At 34.2% G+C, this 23,286-nt stretch overlaps 1 protein-coding gene across 1 annotated transcript; it reads left to right on the top strand.

Moving 5' to 3' along the window:
* The first annotated feature begins 1,904 nt into the window (after positions 1-1,904).
* On the top strand, positions 1,905-22,888 carry MARCOL (MARCO like). The gene is made up of 4 exons (XM_016150308.2): positions 1,905-2,008; positions 3,453-4,492; positions 6,407-6,528; positions 22,747-22,888. The coding sequence occupies exons 1-4, from the start codon at positions 1,960-1,962 to the stop codon at positions 22,886-22,888; spliced, it is 1,353 nt and encodes a 450-aa protein (XP_016005794.2). The 5' UTR covers positions 1,905-1,959.
* The last annotated feature ends 398 nt before the right edge of the window (positions 22,889-23,286 follow it).

The following is a 23,286-nucleotide window of genomic DNA, read 5'->3' as shown; positions in this document are numbered from 1 at the left end:
CACCAAGGCTGCCTCTGAGACCTCAGAGCACAGGCTTCATGAAAATTTATCTTCTTACTGCAGTATGCTCACATCCAAAGCACTCGATCATATTTTTATTTGTATTTGCCACTTTGAAGTATAGTAGGAAAAAAGTATAGATGAGACGAGTGACGCCACTAAGTACTAGTCTAAGCGAAATTCAAATGCAGCTATCGTGGTCCATTTGTTGATATTTGGGGATTTACCGCATTCAGTTCCATACATGAGAATGTGGATATAAAAATAACTGGCATCATATTGACCTGTTTTGATCAATATATGGTAGAGCAAATGTAGCAAAATATTTTAATAATCTTGGTGTCGTGTATATGGGTTTTCACTTTATAATTCTTTCAAATTGTATTTCAAAACTTTTCATAGTGAAATTTTGGTAAGAATTATATGACCTTCATATAATCGTATGTGTGTGTGTGTGTGTGTGTGTGTGTGTGTGTGTGTATATACAGGGTAAATTATATGGAGTATATTAGATGGAATTTATATTTTCTGGGCTCTCTCTCTCTACACACACACACACACACACACACACACATATATATACACACACATATGTGTGTATATATATGTGTGTGTGTATATATATATATATGCATAATACAAGCACTTCTGGTTCACTAAGCCTCTACTGACATTCTCGTGAATTCCAATCAGTACAGAGAATAATTATGTAGAGGAAAAGAAGTTGCCCTCTTACTAAAGGAAATTTAAAATTTATCTTTTTTGATACCTTAAAATTACTGGCTTGGTTAAAAGGAATCATTTATCATTTTTAAAACTGCCCTTCGAAATAAGCTAAATTAAAAATTGAACACAATCCAAAACCCCTAAGCATGAAGATCTTAGAATGTAAAAGGGATCCTAAGAATCATCTAGTTCACCTACCTTCCCAAAGCTGAAATTTTCTTTAGAATTCAGAAATGTTTATCCTGCATGTCCTTATATTGGAACTTGTTCTGCCCTCTGGAACTACACAGATCAAATAATATCTTCCTTCTCCACATCAATGCCTTTCAAGTGATGAATGCAATGGCAATATCACTCCAAAGTCTGCTTTTATTCAAGTTTATATTTCTCACTGCCATCAACCAACTTATGCTCTATGCAGTTTGGACCTCACTTCATCAAGGTCATCTTCTTTAGAACAAGTTTTGATTAATTCAAGTTTCTCTCATATGGGGCAGCCAGTCTTGAACACAATATTCTAAGGTTTTGTAATATTCAGTTAATGACTGACTAAAACTCCCTAGGTGATTTTCACATGAGCTTCTGTTTGGCATAATAGCTCGAAGCAAGAAAGCCAATCATGTAATGTTATTCTCAAACATGAGATCTATTGTCTCTTGTTACCTCATAAAAATACATTACCCATTGTCATTCCCCACTGGGTGCATTCATCACTTACTAATGACCAATACTCAATGCGATTTTACTTGCTTTTAAAATATAAGTTGAGGTAAATAATTGGCACATAATTTATTTGCAGGAAAAGGTCATGGGAACCTCTATTGTGGGCATATAAACTTGCAGGGTCAATAATACTACTGACCAAAGATAAATCATCTTTTAACAGTAAAAAAGTGAACCCTGAATTTACCACTTTCCCAGATGGGCTTCACCGCTTTTATTTTTTCCTGTGAAGAAGATATTGGATAGAAGCATATTAAAGTTTGGATATTTATGGGAGTTGGGGCGTGAAGCTAATTTTAAAAATGACAATCCACTCAAGAAGCAACACCTTTCAGTTTGCGAAAGTTACTCTGTAATTTTTTTTAACAGTGACAGTGTTTAGCAATTAGGGTGGAGGATTTTTCAAATATATAACATGGTGGTGATCACCACGGGTTATTCAAAAAGTATCTACCGAAGAGTTACCTTTTACTCCATCCCACAACTGAGTCTGAAACAACTGTCTCTGACATGAAGGCTTTCATTTTCATTCCCTTCATGTTCCTGGCCATGTTCTCAGGTAAGAAAAGTTACATTCAATGACTTTTCTTCCAACTCTCAAGGTAAAGAATTAGAAGTGCTGAGTGATTTAGTAATACTTTGTCAGAAAGTTTAAAAACGAGAACTATCTATCAGAGAGAATGGGAAGAAGGTAATTTCAGACAACATATAGAGCAGAGGCATAAAAATAGTGATAGGCTAAGACAATGGCGAGTAGTTTGGTATGGCTGGAGGGAAGCAGAGATAGGTGAATGTAAAAAGCAAGGCATTAGACTGGAAAGAAAACTCAGTCAAAAAAGATTATGAGAGTTTATGACTACTCAAATTCATGTTTCATAAAGGGTATGATATTGTACGATGACCTGGACTGTACAGGCAAATAGAAATGGGTTCAAATCCTGGCTTCTCAATTTTCTACTTATTTACTTTGGGGTAACTTATTTAACTCATTTTAGCTGCACTTTTCTCATTTACAGAATGGAAAGAACTATACTAGCATTAGCCACTATTGCTTGAGTTCTTCTTAGGTTCCTATCACTCAACATACTTCTCTCTATTACTTAACTCAATACAGTTAGGTCATCTGTTTTCAGAGATGTAAATTGCCAGCTAGCAAAGTAAATTTATCAAGATAACAAATGACAGATAATCCATTTCTCAAGATATTATATTATGATAAATGAAACCTATTCCAACTTATCTTCAGATTATGACCTCCTACCTGTTTTTTTTTCTTGTATTTAGTGAAAAGAAATAATGAAAGCAAAGTGCTTATGACCTTCAGCTGCTAATAGTTGGAAAACAAGAAATAGTGATTTTCATTTCAATGGTTCTCATTGAAAGTTTTGTAGTTTTTTTTCAGATTGTTGAGTTCAGGGGTGATTAGACCCATTTTTTAAAAGCAATATCAGTCTGTAGTGATATTGAAGATGGATTAGATGTGGAAAAAAGTTATACAGAGATGCCATTTAGGGAGCCATTGAAGTAATAAAGTTAAGAAATAATAATATAGAGCTAAGTGGTGGGATGGGAGGAGGGAAGAGAGGAAAAAGAAATATGTGTGTGTGTGTGTGTGCGCGCGCGCGCACGTGTGTGTGTAGGACATGTATGTTTCATGATGGCAGGTACGATATCTCTTGTGTACTTTAATGCCTTGCTAGATGACATTTAGTACATATTTAGCAGGGATTTCTTGATGGAAAAAAGTACATTAGTACCAGATGTAGTGGATTTGGAGAGTGATGAAGAGAAAGGAATCAGGAATGCCTATTACAATATATAGCAATGCCAAGCGTGTGTTTAGGGTTTGTAAAATCAGAAGAGAAAAATAAAAAAAACAAAAACTGAAGATAATTATTTTACAAAATTTTAACTTAAAAACAGATGGGATGAATGTTATTGATTTTAAATTCCTGAAGTTAAATAATTTTATTTTTGTTTTTGTATTTATGGTATCATTCCAGTGTCTTCAACCCAGACTTTGAAGACAAGTATTGTTAAAGTAGAAGAGGGTCCAGAACCTGTACTTATTCTAGAGAGAAAAAATGCAACTAACCTTCAAGGAGGACAAAAGGAATCTAATAAGCAAGGAGGCAGCAACACACACAAAAAATTAGGGACCTTTATTTTGCAAGGACAATCAGGGAATTCTAACCAGCCAAAAAAAACAGGAAGTTTTAATCAGCAAGGGAAGCCAGGAGTTTTTAATCAGCCTGGGAGTCTGCAAGGTAATTCAGGAGAATCTAACCAAAAAGGTAATCCAGAAGTTTCTAATGAGCAAAGAAAACTAGGATCTTCTAACCAGCAAGGGAAGCCAGGATCTTCTGGCCAGCAAGGGGGCTCAGGGTCATCCAACCAGAAAGGAAAGCCAGGATCTTCTAGTGAGCAAGAGAAGTCAGGATCTTCTGGTCAGCAAGGAAAGCCAGGGTCGTCTAGCCAGCAAGGAAAACCAGAATCTTCTGGACAGCCAGGGGGTTCAGGGTCATCTAGCCAGCAAGGAAAGTCAGGATCTTCTAGTGAGCAAAGGAAGCTAGGATCTTCTGGCCAGCAAGGGGGCTCAGGGTCATCCAACCAGAAAGGAAAGCCAGGATCTTCTAGTGAGCAAGAGAAGTCAGGGTCTTCTAGTCAGCAAGGAAAGCCAGGGTTGTCTAGCCAGCAAGGAAAACCGGGATCTTCTGGACAGCCAGGAGAGTCAGGGTTATCTGGCCAGAAAGGAAAGCCCGGATCTTCTAGTGAGCAAGGGAAGTCAGAATCTTCTGGCCAGCAAGGAAAGCCAGGATCACCTAACCAGCAAGGGGGTTCAGGGTCATCTAGCCAGCAAGGAAAGTCAGGATCTTCTAGTGAGCAAGGGACGCTAGGATCTTCTGACCAGCAAGGAGGGTCATCTAACCAGCAAGGGAAGCCAGGATCATCTAGCCAACGAAGAAATCCAAGGTCTTTTTACAATGAAGAAAAAAGAAAAACTGAAGGCAATCCTTTGGATGGCACTATGATGAAGAATCAGGTTTGTGTTCATTTCTTTTTTTCCCTCAGTCGACTTATGTCAGCCGTTCTATTTTCCAAGTCTTGAAATGGTTAACAAAATACAAACACTTTTCAATGACACTGATTCAACAAAAGGACGGAGAATTTGGAAGTAGTTATTTTCATAGAGATCTATGATTATTAATAGTATCATGGTCCTCTACTCCATCTCATTTCTTTCTACTGTTTTCCACTCAGGCCTTCCTACCTATTCTGGACTAGCTCACACCCTCACTGATTGAGCCCCATTCCCACCAAATTTCATTTTCATGCTCGTTTCCATCCCATCCATAATCTACAAATCGCTCAGGTGGTATTTCTAAATCACAAATTTGATCTGATGTATCACTCCTCTACTGAAAGTTCTTCAGTTGTGCCACACTACCTGGAAGATGAAATCCAAACTCCTGAGCATGTCATTTAAAATTTTTCATGATTGAACCCTATGTCCATGATTTTACGCCACTCTTGCTCACACTTCATCCACATCATACAGAATCTTTGGATTTTCTGCAAATGTAACCCTAACACTAATGATATCCTTTATTATGGAATGTACCTTATTACTTTGTAATTGATCATCTGCCTATTCGATTAGAGTATGAACTCCTTGAAGAGAGTAACATTTCTTTTCAAACCTGTACCCCCAGATCCTGGAATAAGATAGGCCTAAAATGGATTCTCTTGAACTATTTATCAGGTGAATGAATAAATGCCTTATATTTGGGAGTCATCACTGCAAACAGGTGCACATCCATGAGTCCTGGATTCCTGTTTGAGCCTTGCTGTGCTTTGACTTCACTTGCCAGTCTCTCCTCCAACTGCCAGTCTCCTAATTCCATTTAGCAATGACTCTGGACATGCCACTTAATAGGTCTAAAAGAGTTTTCTAAAACATTTCCTCTATCTCATTACCTTAATAGAACTTCATTGTCTACCTCTTAACTGGTAATTCCTGAACACCCTTTCAGACGAAAGCCACCTGTCACTTAGTCTTTATGTCTTGGCTGGTATGAAGTAGTAATCTCCAGGGAACATTCCTGCCATCTAGACCTTAATGCCACCACCAGAAGGTTTCTGAGTGTTTGTATTGTCACTTAAATTTCTCAATTTTATATTCTTTTCTAAAATGGTGGTGGTAACCCTGTCCATTTCACAGAGTATGTGGGAATGAAAGGAATGAATTGGTATGAAGAGGGTGATAAACTCTAATCCAATGAAAAGGATGAAGGTATTTGTTCATTTTCCTTGGCTCTGAGAAAACTAAGCCTCCTGTTGAAGGCCCTCACCGTTCCATTAGTGTTTCTGTTCTCATCTGTCATTCAGAGCTTCGGTATGGTCACAGGCTTCTCCTGTCACTCTATAACTTGATGCTGAGGAAATGCTTTAGGTATTACTTAACTGAATGCTGCATAAGCCTATATCTTGGCTCATTTTTTTTCTCATGAGACAAGAAAAGAGAAAGTGCAATAAATCATGACCATGTATATTTTGTATTTGCCAGTATGACTTTTCCCTCATTATAGTTTTCTCAGGTAGGAGGCATGTCTAAAAAGGGTTAAAGTAGAGGCATTCTGACATGTAGGAAAGCAGGGGCTCTGGAGTCAGATCTTCTAACTCAGAGTTTGAATCCCAGATTGTGCATTTAATCCATTTATGGTCTTAGACTTGTTGCTTAAATGCACCGTACGCCTGCAACTATACAATGGGGCAAATTATAGTCTTCTTTCAGTAATGTTGCATGGATTAAATTAAAATACAAAGAATCAGCAAAATGATTGATTTTGTAGAATGCTTAATCAATAATTAATGAGCAGTCACTATTTGTTTTATCACAATGTCAAAATTAAATTGTGCTCCCCATATTTACCTAATGGTCTTTCACATACTGCAGACTGACAAGGCCAGCAGCAAGAACCCAACAAAAAAGACAGTTTGTCGCTCTATCTACAAACCAGTCTGTGGTTCTGATGGGAAAACCTATGGTAACCGCTGTGTATTTAATGAAGCAAAAAGGTAAGAGGACTCTGTTTCTTCAGATCAGAAAGTACTGTTCTGACCCAGGGAATTAAAGAACATGTTTCTCTGGGTCTCTTTGTCTCTAGTTTTCTCTCAATAGTGTTTGTCCAAAAGAAACATAAAATGATCCTTAACCCTGAACAGTAATTCAGTCATTTCCTGAGGGAATGTGATATATGCAGCTTTTTAAGTTAGAGTAAATTATTCTCATTCATTTACCGAATATTTATGAAACATCCACTATGCACCTGGCATTGCTCTAAGAACTGAGGGTAAGGTGGGGAGTAAAATACACAGAATTTTATGCTTCCTGCTTCCACGGAACTTTCATTTTGCAATAGAAGACAGCAAACAAATAAAATCTATTAGAGGTTAATAGATTATGAACCCATGCATCTCTAGTTGTTAAATACTAAAATATACTTTAAACTTAAATAACAATACTCCAATAACAATACTTAATTAACAATCCAAGGAGGTTGGATTTGGTGAGCCATGCCAACCTTTAAGAGTTACACTCTGTTAATCTACAAGAAATAAGATGCTTATATGGCTGTTTAAAATTAAAATATGTGACTAAGAAGGAGTTAGATATCTCATCTTTCGAAGTTAGTGAATGTTTATCTATGAAGATAAGAATATGGCAAACATTATACCTCTCTTGTTTTTGAAAGTTCCATAATTTATTAAGTGCTTAGGAAATTGTTATTGCAGAAATAAATACATATTAAAGGTAAGTGTCCCCTATGACTAAAGCTTAGAGTTGGAAGAGATATTAAATGCACTTTCTCTCATTTTATAGATAAGGCACCTGGCCTAGGGATGAGAAAGGACTGGTATGCAGAGCACAAATTCTCAGAGCAGTCAGAATGAAACAGGCGAGCCAGAGCCTTGGCCTGATTTTTCCCATGTGATTTTTAAACAATTATATTTTCTCTCTGTCGTGGTGCCGCAAGTACTTGGTTCTTGATTTCTTTCATTATCTTGTTTTCAGGTTGAGTAATGGAAAATTGAGTCTGGATCATGAGGGGAAATGCTAAGCATTTACAGCAACCAAATGACCTGGAACCTCAAAATTCACTTTCAATTCTCTTTAAACAATGGATTTCCCTGGGAAACCCAATGAGCTCAGCAAGAGTCTTACTGTTATCATGGAGCCTACATTATTTTCAAATTTGTTCTGCTGCAAATAAAGTCAGTTCCAGAGTTGCTTCTGATTTCTGGGGTTGTTTATTTTGTAGACTTTGCCAAACCTTGTGTCTATGACACATCTCTTCCCAAAGTGCCAAAATGGTTAAATTTCAGGATCCATAGGAGCAATTTATAAACCCTAATAGATATAAAAATCTCAGAATTGCGTATAAAAAATAAAGATTCCCCACTTTAGGAATATTGATCTTATATAGGTCATTGGTAGAGCTAAAGAAACTTCAGTTTTAGATCCCATTCCAGGTGTTTCTAATGAAGGTGGTCTCTGACACTTGATATGAAACTGATTTAAATTTTTTTTAAGAATCCATCAATTGAATTCAGAGGATCCTAGAACCACATGCAAAATAAATTCTCTATGTACTTTTTTCTTTAAAAAGTCCAAAGCCTTCATCAGATTCTTTAAAGGATATATGAGCATAGATAAATTTTAAAACCATTAATCTACAGATTTGTAAAAATTTAATGTGTTTATTCGAAGTTTGTGTTTTTAAGTCAGGCAATAGACTAAAACCCAGTGATTAGAAAGATCTCTTCAGGATATTAATCATATTGGTTAGCAACATGGGGCTCAAGAAAGGGAACAAGACCCCACACGGTGGTAGGATCGGAGCTGGAAAAAGAATAGTTTAATGAAAATGACGACAGACATGGAGGTCTATGATGAATGCAAGTAGCCCTATTTAGCAGTAGGGAATTCGAACTGCAATTTATATTTGGAACACACAGATCCAACAAAACAAACATAGCAGGAAAGCAGACAGTGGAATAGAAGACATGGTCCAGATCAAAGTGTAAAGAAAAGGTGGGGGTATCGGACAAGGTAACTGGTTAAATCTAAGGAGACAGAAACATAATCGTCCCATGTGTTGTAGACTTAACATACATCTCAGCCTATAGCCACATTGATTTCATCAAATAGATGGAATTTGCAACTTTTTCTTAAATACTTAAAGATAAAAGATGTAATGAAGTTCTGTATTTACCCAGATTTTTTTTACATACACATATTAGAAATAGCTATTTATGTATGTTTTACCATCAGAATTATCTCAGGAAAGTATTCTGTGGTTCAAGCCTCAACTGAATATGTTTACTACAATTAGGCTGTACTATCAAAGAGGCATTTGATGATAATCACATGAAAAAAAGATGTTAATGGAAACTTTCAAATATACAATGATCATTTTGAGGAAGACTATTTTAGCCTTTTTATATACAGAAGGGACTTAGTAAATGTCATTTTAATGAATGAATCAATGAATGATTAATACAGGAGAGTACCAGAGAAACAAGTGCTGTTCACTTCTTAATTGCCTGTATCTTAATACAAGCTACCATTTATTATCTTTCTGAGATACTGCAATATAGCCCTAAATGGTTTGGGTCTCCTTCCTTTTAATCTTTCCAATCTGTTCTTCCTGGCTTCCAGCCTTTGTGCTATTGTCATTCATTTTCCTTTTATAAATACTATAAGTCCCATCAATTATACTTATAATTAAAGCTTTGAACAGTGAATTTCTTTAAAAGAAATTTATATAAGACTACAAAAGTTTTTTTTTTTTTTTACTAATTTGATTATAATTTCTTGTATTCATTTCTGTATAGATTCTGGTATTAATTTGTGAAAGTTCAGCTTGATTCTTACCATTAAAGTCATTTCTGAAATAATTTAAGTATAAGCTTATACTTAGTATAAAGTGGTGGCATACTATGTTCAGCCAAATGATTCTTTCATAAAATATTGTTTCCTTAAAAGAATGTATTTTAGAGTTTTCTTGCTCTGGATTAAGGTGGTCTGACTTAGATACATTTGTACTAATCATTGCCTGAAGCATCTTTAAAGCATGGTATATATATGACATCAAATAAATTTGGTCTCTTCTGATACAGAAGTTAGACTAGAAGAGTTTAGATTCATTTGAAATGCTGGTAAATATTGGAACATATTCCAGCATTCGGCTTTAGCAACCACCCAACATGACTAGTGTTTAAAAATGTATAATAAACTCAGATTAAGGAAACCTCAGTCTCACACTTGCCACCTACACACACATTTAGATCATCTCTATAATATTTCTGTCGTATACAGTTGGAAAAGCAATAGACTAAATATCTACGCCTTCTCTTTTCTCTCAGAAATTCTTTAAGACAGTTAACTTTCCACTATCTATATTTCTAAAAGGTCTTATTAGACAAGAAAGGCAAATAGATGGAAGGGCAAACTCAGGAAGCCAGCTAGGTCATGAAGGAGAATCTATCGTAGGCCTAGCCAAGTGGAGAACAGTTCCTGAGAAGAGTCAGTATGTGTGACATCTAAAAGCAGGTTTGATGATTATGCCTTCTGGTACGTAAAAGTGTCAGAGTTCGGAAGAGAAATCTTGTTCCAGATTAAGATAGGGACAGAAATAAATAAACCGTTCCATGGTATGGGCATAAAGAGAAAGAAATCATGGATGTATTTGCCTGAATAATTAAAATTCAAAATGTTTTTATTTGAAATATGAATTAATGGGGCTAATTAATAGCTCTATAGGGCTATTATTCTTATTCTTCTGTCCAATCAGACTATCATGTTGTATGTTTCACACATTCATATTTCCTCATTTAGGCAAAAGCATTGAGCTTATTACCATAGAAACTATTTTGGGTAGCTCCTTTACTCCTTAACGTCATAAAAAGAATAATGCTCTTTTATAATATTTACCTTTATTACTATGATAGCATATTTTAGTACATTTAAAATTCTAAGTCCTAGTTCCTTATTATCATAAAATGGACTTAATTATACCTTAATCACATTTTATGAAGAGCAACAAATGTCTAGAGACTTAAGATACCTTTTGAAATACAAAATAAATAAAATTTTCACTTTTGTGCTTGAAAAACAACTTTGAGAAAATGTCAACTGGATGGTGAACACAATGCAAATATACATATGATATATTATTGAACTATACACTTGAAACCTATATAATTTTATTAACCAATTTAATTAAAAAATAAAATAAATAAGAGAAAATGTCAAACAATGTCAAAGAATGTAAGGCGAGGTAATATAGGAAGTATTTAAATAGACTGAGATAAAGTGGTTCCTGGGCTTTGCTTTAATGATTTAACTTAAAATAGAACTTCAGGAACCTACAATTTCAAATAATTATTACTTAATTGTCCCTAACTCACATATTTATAGAGATTAAAGAAAATAACGAGTCCATAAGGTCTTACCACAGCTTTGATAATAGAACATACTTATTTCATAAGAAATTATCTTCCCTGGTTAATGAAAAAACAAAAATAAAAAACTTAAAAGTTTTTTTCAAACCAACACTTCCTAAAAGCAAAGTGCCCAACACATGACAACAAAGGGAAAATTTCAACAGACTGAGATAAGTGGCTCATGGGCTTTAATTTAAAGATTTGAAATGAGATGGAACCTCAGTTATCTACAAGAATAGACAGTACTATAAAACTCATTGTGTCTCTTCTTGAACAATTGTAATGTTCTGGAAATATAAGTAATTTTCTAATATCACTTTCCTCTCAAGAGCTTTGTACAAGGATTATTTCTTATTTAACTGTAAATAAATCTTTTAAGTATCCATTGTGTTCCTTGAACCACTTAGAGATCTGAGAGTGACAGAGAACAAGAACCCACAAGGGACAATGTATTTATGCATGGTTAATCTTTTTTATTCAGGGGATTATTGTTTTCATAGCAAATTAACTATGCCCTATGTTTTCGGAAGTAGGAAATTCATTAAAATCATACAGAGTCAGAAATACTGAATTCAAGAATTCCTGCGTATTAATCCAAAAGAATGTATAGGACATATATGATGTGCGCTGAGATTCTTTACCCAATCAATGCATGGGAAAAAAAGCTGGAAATATCTTTCAGTGAAACAGGAAGAGTAAAATGAGTCATTTCATACATAAAGCTACATTTAGGAATCAGCATGAAAAATATTGACTAAATTTAAGTTGGCCACCACTTTCTCTAAAAAGAAAAAAGAAAAAACATGTAGATTATTACATTAGAAATCCTGTATGAGGCTCATTGTATTTCCCCAAAAGCAGGCTTTCGACTAAAGGACTCAGCATGATGGAATCTATTTTCTAGAGCCCAGGCTTTGTCTTCTTTAAGCCAAAACAAAAAACCAATGCAAGCCAACACAGTTGGTTGCTCAGCGTGCTTCTGCAAAAGCATACATTCTCACCTGAAAAGAGTGTGCTTATAAGAACAAGAACCAGCCTTCTCTGTGTTAAAATTAATTGACAGTGTTGCCTATTTAATTTCTATAGAGTATGAGAGTTTTCTCTTTTGTACCCCACTGTCTAGATTCTGACCTTGCTCTCCATACAGATTTCTGTGGCTCTATTAATCCCAACTTGCCCCAGGGAACAACACCCTAGGTAGATCCCATTGAGGTATATCTCAGAGGCTAGCTGATCATCTAAACAGTCTTTAAATATTTCCTTACCCTCATTTCCCTATGAAGGCATCCCTTTTGCCTCTTACCCACCTGGTGGAACAGGAAAGAGGTCCACTGCCACAGCTTGCTAGGTCTACAGTTTCTCTACTGACATTTCTCCAGCTGTGACAGTCCTCCCGCTGAACCTAACCTCCCCAAGTTTCTTCCTCTAGTATTGTCTTCCTCTTTATCCCGTTTCTGTTCCTAAGCACCAAGAGCATATTAATCTAATCTCTGAAAGACATGATATTTTGAACCATTTCCACAGGAAGGAAAACTTTGTGTTTTATTCTCTTCCTGGAATCTTTAGAGATTCTATTTTTAAATAAGACACAATAGAATATTTTATGACCAAGTGAGTGCATGAAAATCAGGCCTAATTAAGAGTTAAAAGAGTAACAGAATTTCTGAAATTTAGTTTAAAGTACAGTATTTAAAACACATGACTGCTTTATAGTGTTTTATTGTACCTCATCATTTTGTTTTTCCTGGATGGTTTGTGATTATGAATAAATAAAAATATGAAAAAGCCAAAAGGAAATTGTAGAGACAGAAAATTTTAAAACATTTGTGATGAATATACTATTTTAGTATAATTAAATTAGAAGCCAAAAATTATCTTGAGGTAAAGTAAATTAATCTATGGCTAGTGTTGTTAACAACTTAATTAAATTTAATTCATTTAATTAATTTGGATGTGATGTCTTGATAAATGAGAATAATTATAAAGATAGCCCCACAACAAAACACTTCAGAAGTGGTGCTTCCATTATATTAGTATAGCATTTGTGCCTAAGTTCTTTCAATGTGTTTGAGTTAATACCAGTACTGATTATCCTAGAATTCTTAAATGAGGCATTAATATTTAAGATAATCAAATATGCAAATTTTGTTTCTTACCTAACTTCCTTGCAAAAAACACATTCGTTGCTATATATGTAGCCATCTGATCCACAGACAGGAAAGTATTCAGTGGTGCAACCCATCCTCATATCTACGTACTTGTCACAGTCAGGCTATGAAATCAGAGACATTTTCGGATAAGTAATAATAATAAAAATAACCATAACAATATGAGTAACATCCTCCACACACTGTCAGCATCCATATGTACAAAATTTAGTCCTTTCATGATTTGAATATGTAGATAATCTAATTTGAATATTATAGTACATCTTGGAACATAAAAAGGGCTCCGTAACTATACTGAATGAGTAAATAAAAGAAGCTAGGCCACAAATCCTGTTTATATCTGTAGTTCATTTGCCTCTTAGATCCCCAGCACATCTGCAACACACCATCTCCCATCCTTTTCCACTATCCTGTTCTGAGCTACTGCCACCTCTTATAGGACAACTGCAGCATCTGTGTGTCCAAGTGATCTGATTACAGTTTCTTTTAATAGCTTCCAAAAGTTGTTATTGAATCTCTTCATCTTTGCTAAACACGCTGCTCATTTTTTTCTTAGGATCAATATTAGAATTCTTAGCAGCCTATGTGACTGCTCCTGACTCTCATCTTTCACTTCTGGTCATCTTATACTTTGATCTTGCTCTTTGTGCACCAGCCTCAGAGACCTTTCCAGTTTGCTCAACATCTGTACTTTTCTTTCACTGTTATATGTAGTTCATTTGCCCCTTAGATCCTCAACATATTCACAACACATCATCTCCCATCACATACTTCCTCAAACAACTCAGCTTTAGGCCAGTCTTGCTATCTCTCACTGCTGCTCAAAAATATGACATTGTGCTGCTGGAGAAGATAATATATACTGTCATATATTCAGACGCCATAACAAATACAAAATTTGAATTTTTAATCATTTAAATGAGAGTTTACCGGATGTATTTCCAAACTTGCTGGAATTCCAAAGACAATATCTGCAACCAAAGTATCAATTAATAATTATTATAATTATAATAAACAACTTATTTTTTGACAAGTAGTCATATAAAAACAGAATACATAATATTATTCTTGTAAAAAAATAACAAAGAATATATTTTTGATAATGTCTCTGTTACCCAAACTAGATATCAGTGGGCATGAAAAATCCAAAATTCATGAATGCATACTGATTAAATCTCAGTCAGCATGCATTTATGTATATCTGCTGTGAATCTGGCTACATATCACATACTCTCACATGGTAGTTTATATAACTCTTAACAACGCTGTCAAAAACAGGTAATTAACCCGCTTTGTAGAGAAGAACATTGAAATGTATAAGAGCATTGATGTGCATGAAAACATTCAGTATTCAAGGGGTAGAATCTGCAATCAAATTCATGATACTTACTCTAAGTCTCGTTTGTTTAAAAAGCACCCCTGCCTCCATTGAGGAGTGTGAGCATCAAGAAAAATCAGCAAGGGGATCACCAGTGAGTTCCCTATTCCTACTTAGCCCAATTTTAGAAAACTACTGAATAATTAAAAGTTTTCCATTGACTAGGAGGAAAATTACTCACCAGAGAAAATAGAAGATGCCAAAATGAAGAATGAAAAGCCTTTGATCTTTGGAAAGAAAGCCATTGTTCTTTTCTGTGAACTTGTAATGAGGCTCTGGGAAAAGAAATGCATTCAGATAGCACTCTGAAAAGACACAGATGCTAGTGTTGGCACTCAGTGGTCAGTGAAAGAAAAGCCCAGAGGATGCTCATCTCAAAGGAATGTCTCTGTCCTCTAGTCCATCATCTCTACACTCCTAATTAGAAAGGTCTCTTTGGCTTAGTCTTAGTGAATACTTTAGGAATAATAAAAATAGTCATTTTACTAAAAGCCATTCATACTTCATTACCACTTACGAAAAAAAGAGAATGTATGTACATATGTAGATTCTTAAAAAAAAAAAAAAAAAAAAAAGAAGCAGAATAGAAAAGAAGGATAGAAAGGTTATCCAAACCAATCTTCTGTTTGTCACTATGGATTAGAATGTATTATTTTTTCCTGACTTTTTTCATTCACAATTATTTTTGAGATTTACCCATGTTATATGTATTAATAGGTAATTATTTTTTCTTAATCACAGAATGCTATCTCATTTTTATGAATATACCATAGTGTGCCTATTTATTCACCTGTTGATAGATGTTTCAGTTGTTTCTTTTACAAACCAAGCTGCTGCTATAATATTCTTGTATATATATTTGTATAATATTCTTGTACATATATATAGTTCCTCTTGAGTAATTAACTAGGAATTGAGTGGTTGAATCATACAATGAGTATATGTTTTGCTTTTGGGGAAAATGCCAAATGGTTTTATTGATTTTTTTAAATAATGAAATACAACATAGCAGTTTTTATTTTTCTGAATTATATTTTTGCATCATATCTAAGACATTTTTGTCTAACTAAAGGTCACAAAGTTTTTCTCTTATTAAAATTCAGTTAAAATTTTACATTTAGGTCTAAGATGCTTTTTGTGTTAGTTTTCATATATGACATGAAGTATGAATTAAAGTTTATTTTTTGCATATGAATATTCACATGTTCAAGCATCTTTGATAAAAAGGCTATCCTTTCTCCTCTGCATTGACTTTGCACTTTTATCAAAATCAATTGTCCATATTTGTGTGAATCTATTTTCATACTCTGCAATAAGTTCCATTGATCTATTTGTCTTGTGGTCAATAGCTACCGTCTAAATTATTGTATCTTTATAATAAATCTTGAAAACAGATGGTGTTAGCCCTCTGAATGTGTTATTTTTCAAATATCGTGTGGATATTTAATGTCCTTTATATTTCTATATGAATATTAGAATCAGCTAAATATTTATAGGGCTTATATTGCAAATATGGGTTAATGTGAAGGAGAACAAGCATCTTAATAATATTGTGTCTTCTGACCAAATTTTAGTCATGTCTATAAATCAATTTAGGTCTTCATGAATTTCTCTCATCAGATGATTTTAAGTTTTAGTGTACAGTAAAACCTTTACATCTTTCATCAGTTTTATTTTTCTGTTTTTATAAATAATATTTTCCAATTTTAATTTTCTATTTAAGGTAGCTAGTTTGTATAAAAATATTTTACATTAATACACTGATTTTGTTCTTTGACCTTTCTACACTCATAATTTCAAATATTTTTTTGTAGACCCCACTAAATTTACTATAATCATGTTATCTGTGAATAAGGATAGAATTGGTTTTTCCTTTCAATGTGGTAAATTTTAATTTCTATTTCTTGCCGCGTTACTGATCAGATCTTTCATAACAATACTGAATAGAAGTGGTAAAGCTGAACATCTCCCACCCCCTTTTTTTAATAACTTAAGGGAAGCATTTTGAATTTGAATTATTTCTAGGCCCTTTCAGCTGACAGTACAAGGAGCTGTGTGTGTATGTACTATATATTTGCAATGGAGAAACAGAATCTTGGTCCACTCTTCTAAAGTTTACTGCTTGCAAAAGAGCAGCTCCAACCACCTAGAATCCTAATTAATGTCAACTAGTCACTTTTTCTTACCCCAACCCAAAGATCAACAAGACTTAACATGTGAACGAAAGGCCTCCTAAATATGTGGGAGAAAGCATGGGGATAAAGTTCTTACACATATAACAGGGAGCTTTTCACTCTCTCATTCCTTTGATCAGCCTATGCAAACGTATGCTGTGTTTAAAGAAGGCATTTACTTTGGAATCTCAGTTTTTTTTTTTCTCAGGAAAATAAGAACTATTATTTCTGGAAGGAATGCTATACACCAGGGCTACCTCCCACATGACCTACCTCAAACAGAGAAGGTGGTGAAGACAGAGGTTAACAGCTCCGGAGATTGGTTATCTTGTTTGGCTTTTCTCTTCATTCTCCTTGATCCATCTGAGTTCTTTAATTTTTCTATGATTGAGGAGATTGGTGGGGTAAGATAGCCTAAGGCAAATAAGACACAAGGGTATTCTGTGTTCTGCCCACATGCTGCAAAGTAGCTCATGCGAGAATAGAGACAATACAAAGATAATTTAATATATTCAACCCACAAATATGAGGAGGTCAAAAGATGATAAGAGTGATTATAGAGTCTAAGATAAATGGCTCTAAGACACCAAGAGTCTAAGTTACAAGAGACTTCAATATCCCACATTTACTAAAAATATGTGGGCTGATTAACAAGGAAATGAAAGACTTGAAGATCATTATAAACCAAGACCTAATAGACATCTACAGAAAACTCTATCCCAAAGTATTTGCATACTATTTCTTCTCTAATACATGTGAACATTCTATAGGATATAACAAATGTTAGACCATGAAATGAACTTCAAAAGATTGAAATTATAGAAAGTATATTCTATGACCTTATTAATTTCTGCTCAAAAAAGGAATCTGAGATTTTAAATGTGTTAAATCTATAGATTATTTGGGGGAGTATGCTATGCTAACAATATTGTCCTCTAATGCATGTGTATAGGAACTATTTCCCGTTATATAGGTCTTACTTAATTTTTCAACAATTTATTTTAGATTTCAGTGTACAAATCATATACTTTTTGTTTAAGTTGTTTCTAAATATTTTATAATTTTAAAGAGCTGCTACAATTGAATGTTCACATGCAAAATAATGAAGTTAGATACCTTCCCTGCACCATGTACAAATAGTAACTCATAATGAATCATAGACTAAATATAAACAAGATAAGAGCTAAAACGATATGATTGCTAGAAGAAAATACAGGAGAAACTCTTCCTGACCTGGATTAGGCAATCATTTCTTTTATTTGACACCAACAGCACATTCAACATTAATAAAAAAGAATAGATAAATTGGATTTTACCCAAACTATTATGCTCCAAAGGACAGCATAAAGAAAGTGAAAAAGAAACCCATAGAATTGGAAAAATATTTACAAACTATATATCAAATGAGAGACTTGTATCTAGAATACATAAGAACTTTTACAACTCGAAAATAAAAAATATGGTGTTTTTCTCAACAATAAAACAATCAAATTTGGAGAGCCAGGTCTTTGAGTGTTAGCTCCCCTGTGTCTCCAGGTTTGGCACCATTTCCTTCAATATACCTCTACTTTCTTTGATGCAAACTCCTGTGTTTCTTTTGGGTTTAACACGTGCAGGCAAAACGAACCGCGAGTTTGGTAACATTACTCTTGTTTTCACTATATATCCACCAAAATTTGGGGCCTTGATTCATTCTTTTTTATCTAATTTTGTTGAACTTCTCCTTTCTTTATTTTCTCTGTATGTAGTCTCTCTGTTTTTTTTTTTTGTATTTGCTATTTCTTCTTTAGTTTTATTAGTTTAGGCAATGAATGATTTTTTAGTATGTCAGCACTAAAAAAACTAAAATTAAAAAATAAAAATAAAAGCCCTGATTTGTAAAAAAAAAAAAAAAAATCCAAATTTGAAATGGACAAATATGGTATCAATAACATTTATATGTGATTGGAGTTAGATTATTATCAGCTTTATATAGATTGTTATAACTATAAAATGTTTTATGTAAGCCCTATGGTAACTACAGAAGAGAAAAGAAAGAAAAAGAGAAAGGAATCAAAACATATTACAGCAACAAATAATACTATATCGTAATACCTATGTAGAATTATGTTAGGGACTTCAATACCACTTTTAGTAATGGATAAAAAATCCAGACAGAAGATCAGTAAGAAAACAACAGAGCTGAACAATACTACAGATTAATTATTGGGACCTAACAGAATATTTGCTACATTCCACCCAACAGAATCAGAATACACATTCCACTCAGGTATATATGGAAAAGTCTCCAAGAAAGATTACATTTTAGGTCACAGAACCAGCCATAATAATATGAGAATATTGAAATCACATTAAGTATTTTTTTTTAAAGCATCCGTATCCATCCAGCTAAGTCTTTCTTATTGATATATGAGTTAGGAACTTTATATGATAAGACAGGTGACCTGGGACAGACAAGACAACAAAGGTATTCTGTATTCTCCCTTGAGGCTATAAAGTAGATCATAAGAGATGCCTCACAAATGCTTCTCATTAGATTTTTCTTCAGCAAGAGACCTGGGGACAATTTGATCTAAGGAACCCAGAAATATGTGAAGGGGAGAAGGTAGTAAATATGGTTACAGATTCTAAGAAGGGAAGATATATGAAAACTTTCCAAGCAGGTGAACAGGAATGAAACAGGGTCATCAAACAGGAAAAACAAGAGGGCATTTAGAAATGTTTATTCAACAAGTGTTTAAATCCTTAATAGCTTTGAAAATGAAATGAATATTAGAATCACCTAGAGAAATTTTGAAGCCTGAGGATGTATGATTCCACTTTGCTACTGTAAATCAATTGTTAATAGATGAGTCCTGGACTTAAAGCAGCCAAGTTTGAAAAACCCTGGGATAGAGCATAGGCTGTGAATTTCTGGAATACAAGAAAACAAAGGCTGGAGACTGAAGTTGACATCAGGTAGTACCTTGTTCTATATTATATAGATATATAACAGTTTATATGTACAATAGTTTTTTTAATCCATGGTAGATTAAGCGATTTACTATTTAGTGCCAATTATTTATCAAACAAATATCATAGACACCTGTACTTGAAAGTTTTTCTCTGGCTCTTGATACTAAAAGTTATTTCAAACAATACAGCTAATTGTTTGAATTAGCTGAATAATATTCTGTAATATGAAATGATGGCATTTGCTATGTAGTCAGATCGATCATTTATTAAATGTTATAACCTTAAAAGATGTGTGGATTTTGAATGCTGCATTATAGTATAGAATAAATAAAACTTTGGACTTTTCATATTGAACAAGTTAAGTACATTTCCCTAGCTGCATTTGGCTTGATGGTTGTCTGAGGCATTTGTGTAATTCAGTGTATTTACTCTTTGAATATGTGTCTGGAGAGTGACTGGAATCAAGAAGGACTCTTGCTGGTGACTCAGAGGAACGAGCAGGGCAGATGCATTTAAGTTGGGTGCTAGGTGCAGGGAAACACAGGACAGAGGTCTTTTCTTGGTCTTTGCCACAAAATGCTTGTCTTAAGCCGTTCTGTTCTCCCTGGACCTCTGAGTTCCATATTCAATTCTTATGCCAAAATTTCAGGTTGCACAATTAAGATTTGTTGTATGAATGGAAAATATTATTTTGGCAAGCTTCCCAGTTTATATACTAAATGCCCTTTACACTTATGTACAATGAGGTGGCTTTTGCAATGATCGGTAAAATGCAAAACACTTGAAACCGTGTGCCTTATATAGTTTGGTATAATAGCTCTAATGTATAAGAGTTGAAAGGCTATAACATCAAGAAGATTCTTGTAAACGAACGAGATGGTTCAGAAAATCTAATTTCTGTGTGTCCAATTACTGGTTCTGAAAGCATTGTAGTATGGACGGCGAATTAGCTGTTGGGGCTTCTATAACAAAAATACCATAAGCGGCGTCATTTATAAACAAGAAACATTTATTTCTCACAGGTCTAAAGGCTGGGAAGTCCAAGATCATGGTGCCAGCACGTACAGTGTTTGTTGAGAGCCCATTTGCTAGATGGTAGTCTTTTCTTCGTAACCTCACATGGTGAAAGGAACAAGCTAGCTCTCTGGGATCTCTTTTATAAGAGCACTAATCCCATTCATGAAGGCTCTGCCTTAATGCCATAATCACTTCCCAAAGACCCCTCTCTATACCACCGCCTCTCTATACTATCACCTTGGGGGTTGGGTTTAGAACATATGAATTTGGAGGGGAGGAGGACAAATATTTAGTATATAGCAGAGGCAATAACGACTGTGCATCCTGACATCCAGCTGGTTTGAGGGTGCCCAGGGTTGTCTTCAGCTCTTCCCTGGAGCTTAAAATCAATGGTTACTCTGGACATCATTTTGGGGACCGGAAGAGAAACTTTGGTATCTAATGTCACTACTGGAGAATGTTTAATTGGGTAAAATTATGTCATATTAACAATAATACACATTGGGGTTTTTTTTACCTTTCGAAATTAATTTTTCCATTATAATAGTAAATATATCATCATTACCAAAAAGAGAGACATAGAAACGCAGAAGGAAAACCTTAAGTCTGTCACCCCGAAGCAACTGATTTTAATATTCTGATATATTATCTTCTATTAAGATTTGAACTTTTAAAAAATATGACCATGGGTATATACATAGATTTTATACAATGATTTAGATGGTTTCTGGCTGTAATCAACAATGAAAATAAAGTGTTCGTTAGGATATGGAGAAGCTATAACCTCATGCATTGCTGATGGGAATGTAAGAAGCCACTTTGGATAACAGGTTCTGAAAAAGTTCATCATATACCTACCATATGAACCATCCATTCCACTTTGGCTATTCGCCCAAGAGAAAAAGAAACAAAACATATGTCCATACAAATACTTGTATATTAATGTTCACAGAGGCAATTTATAATAGGAAAAAAAGGAAACAATCCAAGCTCCCATCAACTAGTAATTAAATAATGTAGTTGATCAGTGCAAAATAGAATATCATTCATCATATAAAATTAATAAACTACTGATGGATGACATAAAGTATATAAACTTCCAAATAATTATATCTAGTGAAAGAAGCCAGTATAAATGACTACATATCACTTCATTCTGTTTATATGAAATGTCTGGAAAAGGCAAAACAATAGAGAATATGGATTGGTGGTTGCCTGGGGATGGAAATGGGAAGAAAGATTAATCGCAATCAGGTCGGAAGAACATTCATGGGATGATATAAATAATCTAAAATTGGATTATAGTGATGGTTGCTTATTTCCATATATTTATAAAAATATTGTATTATACCTAAAAATGATTAAGTTTTTGGTAAGTAAATATCTTAATAAATCAGTTTTAAAAGTAATAGCATAGCAAGTTATCTATCAAAATTGCCTTTTCATTACTGCAATGGCAGGTTTAAATATGGTGAAATTCCCCATCTTACTTTCATATGACTAAAAAATAGAGCTATTGTCTAATAAGATTTTTGTAAGAACTAGTTAGATAACGTGGGAAACTGCCTGACACAGCTTTTATAAGCAAAAATCACTCCGTGAATAAGAGCTCTCATTTGCTAATAGTTAATAACTTTAGCCAGTACAATGAAAGACCCTCAAGAATATTGAAATTTGATTTTACTGACCATCTTACTCTTATTGTCTGAGACACTGCCTGATACATAGTAGGCTTTTATGTAATGCGTTGAAGAAAGAAAACATGTAGGAATACACATGTTTATTGAAGAACTTTTAGAAGCTTCTATAAAGAAAAACTAGCCATGCAACCAGGTGAATGTACTTTTATATTCTAATAGGAAATATTGCCTTAATTATAAAAAAAAAAGACTAATGAAGACAAAATCATTTAATGTTTTTGAGTGAAATATTTAAGATTTTAAGTTATAGTAGGTTTTATGTTATCAAACATGTACTACTTAAGATGCTAGTTTTCAAACTGTCATTGAACATGGAGAATCAAAATCCTGACATCATAAAATCTTAGAGGTAGCACTAAATTTGAAGATCCTGTATTCCATCTTGTGTTTCATAGGAGGGTTTACCTGATCATCTGTGATTTTAAGTCCCTGATTGAGAAGGCTCTACTAATTCTAGTTGTAGAATCCACTCCAAAATGCGATCCCATTAAAGCCATATGGATGTATGGCTTCATCAAAATTCAGCAAATCCCATAATGACCAAATTGTAAATTTTTTTGAAGAAATCTGTAGAGAAAGAAAGAGAGAGAGAAAAAAGTAAATTATTAAAATAGCATTTTAAAGTGCACCGAGTGCTTCCCAAGGAGGATTTTGAAATTGGGACAAGGATTTTGAACTATGGACAGCTGGGCTTCGTGTGTTGCCTTGTCCTACACATCTCCTGTTGTGGAATATTTGACCCTTCCTACTTGTGCAATCCTGACTCATTCTTGGAATGTGCCCATATCTGAAAAGGGAGAGGATTAGGGATTGTGTTCATGGTCCTTGAGAAAGAGATGATGATTTGAGGACTCTAAATGCAAAGATTTTATGAGAGGAAACACTTGTGAGAGAGAATGGAAAGGAGACAGGAAAGTTGGCAGAACCTTCAGACC

Source organism: Rousettus aegyptiacus, unplaced genomic scaffold (genome assembly GCF_014176215.1).
Source record: "Rousettus aegyptiacus isolate mRouAeg1 unplaced genomic scaffold, mRouAeg1.p scaffold_m13_p_7, whole genome shotgun sequence".
NCBI classification, from domain to species: Eukaryota; Metazoa; Chordata; class Mammalia; order Chiroptera; family Pteropodidae; genus Rousettus; species Rousettus aegyptiacus.
The sequence above is the reverse complement of the archived record's forward strand: the minus strand, read 5'-3'. Positions and strand labels throughout refer to the sequence as shown.

Bases quoted from the DNA above. Each gene is read 5' to 3' on its own strand.
- MARCOL (XM_016150308.2), top strand. From the start codon at position 1,960: ATGAAGGCTTTCATTTTCATTCCCTTCATGTTCCTGGCCATGTTCTCA. The intron at 4,493-6,406 runs GTTTGTGTTCAT...CACATACTGCAG, and splicing joins GCACTATGATGAAGAATCAG to ACTGACAAGGCCAGCAGCAA. The intron at 6,529-22,746 runs GTAAGAGGACTC...TGTGTTTCATAG, and splicing joins GTATTTAATGAAGCAAAAAG to GAGGGTTTACCTGATCATCT.